The sequence below is a fragment of the Cucurbita maxima genome, unplaced genomic scaffold (assembly GCF_002738345.1).
Source record: "Cucurbita maxima cultivar Rimu unplaced genomic scaffold, Cmax_1.0 Cma_Scf00039, whole genome shotgun sequence".
Taxonomy (NCBI): domain Eukaryota; kingdom Viridiplantae; phylum Streptophyta; class Magnoliopsida; order Cucurbitales; family Cucurbitaceae; genus Cucurbita; species Cucurbita maxima.
In genome coordinates, this window is record NW_019272055.1 from 1,242,811 (window position 1) to 1,244,631 (window position 1,821).

The 1,821-nt window shown below is 37.7% G+C and overlaps 1 protein-coding gene across 1 annotated transcript; it reads left to right on the plus strand.

Moving 5' to 3' along the window:
- The first annotated feature begins 791 nt into the window (after positions 1–791).
- On the plus strand, positions 792–1,517 carry LOC111469260. Its single transcript, XM_023114481.1, has one exon. It carries the CDS (start codon positions 792–794, stop codon positions 1,515–1,517), a length of 726 nt encoding a protein of 241 aa, XP_022970249.1.
- The last annotated feature ends 304 nt before the right edge of the window (positions 1,518–1,821 follow it).

A 1,821-nucleotide genomic window follows, 5' to 3' on the forward strand; every position in this document is an offset into this window, starting at 1 on the left:
CATATGAGATTTTAAAGAGAATAGCATCTAACAATTGTCAATGGGTCAATGTGAGAAGCAATCCAGGAAAGAAGACTCGAGGAGAACTTGAAGTTGATGTTTTTTCTTCTATCAACGCTCAACTAGCTTTGGTGACTAATATTTTACAAAATCTAGCGTTGGGACAAGACTCCATGATCAAAGCACCAGTCCATAAGCTATTGTAATTAACCAGATAGCAGCTGAATCTTGTGTATATTGTGGAGAGTAACACACATTTGATCAATGTCCAAGCAATCCAACCTCAATTTTCTATGTCGGGAATCAAGCTAGTCAAGGCAACCCAAAAAATAATCCCTTCTCAAATACTTATAATCCGGGGTGGAAAAATCATCCAAACTTCTCATGAAAGGGACAAGGATCATACAACCAACAAATGCCACCTAAAGCAAATTGCCCTCCGGCTTTTGGATTACTAAATCAATTGGCTTATAGTTTTCAACAAGTCAACACCCAAGGGAAAGGATAGTCAAGCTCAATACACATGGGGAACATCTATTTAGAGCCTAATAAAGGAATATATGGCTAAAAATGATGTCGTGATACAAAGTCAACAAGCCTCATTGCGAAATTTGGAAGTTCAAGTAGGAAATTGGAAGTTCAAGTAGGTAAATTAACAAGTGAGTTACGAAAAAGACCTCTTGGGAAGCTGCCAACAGACACCGAAACACCAAAAAGAGAAGACAAAGAGCAATGTCAAGCAATAGAGTTGAGAAGTGGAAAAAAAAAAATACCCAACATGTGAGAAAAAAATGCAGAACAAGGTGACAGTCATTCCCATACACAACAGAGAAATGAGGAAGCTGTTGTACAGAAAGAACACAGCAAGGATTATGCAGAAATTGAGGAGAAGCCTAAAATGCAAACAACAACAAGCAATGGAAAAGAGAGCAGAACATACACACACAAAGAAGAGAAAGAAAGAGGAAGTCCATTTTGAGAAATTTATGGATATTCGTAAGAAAATTCATATAAACATACCACTAGTGGAAGCTTTGAAGCAAATGCCAAATTATGTGAAATTCTGGAATGATGTACTCCCTAATAGAAGGAAGTTCCAAGAATTTAAGGTGGTGTCACTAGATGAAGAGTGTAGTGCAATATTGAAGAACAATATCCCACTAGAAGAGAAAGACTCTAGGTACACTATTCCCGTATCAATTAGAGGAAAGGAGCTAGGAAGAGCATTATATGACTTGGAAGCAAGCATCAACTTAATGCCTCTATCCATTTACAAGAAGTTGGGGATTAGAGAGGCTAGACCGACTACAGTCACCTTACAACTAGTCGATAGGTCCATCATTCATTTCGAAGGAAAGATTGAGGACATCTTAATTCAAGTTGACAAATTCATATTTCCTGTAGATTTTATCATTTTAGATTATGAAGTCGATCATGATGTACCAATTATTTTGGGGAGGCAATTTTTAAAGATCGGAAGAACATTAGTAGATGTCTACAAAGGAAGCATCACGTAAAGAATGGGCGACCAAAAAGTTGAATTTAATATTAATGACAGCACGAAATATCCAGCAGTGATAGAAGAATGCTCAGCAGTATATGAATTGATAAAACAACCAGCGACCGAGGAATGGGATGATGGGGAAAGCAAGCAGGAAGAAGACAGCAGCTAGAATGACATAATAGAACAGTTAGCAGTTTTAGGTGAATTCAGCATAACTTTTGAGTCACTAGAATGTGATGGAAGAAAGAGTTCACCGATGAGACCATCTATTGAGGAAGTGCTGCAGTTGGACTTGAAACCAGTACCTCCTAACCTTA

What these genes read in the sequence shown, in the direction of transcription:
- LOC111469260 (XM_023114481.1), top strand. Translation starts at nt 792, where the DNA reads ATGCAGAACAAGGTGACAGTCATTCCCATACACAACAGAGAAATGAGG.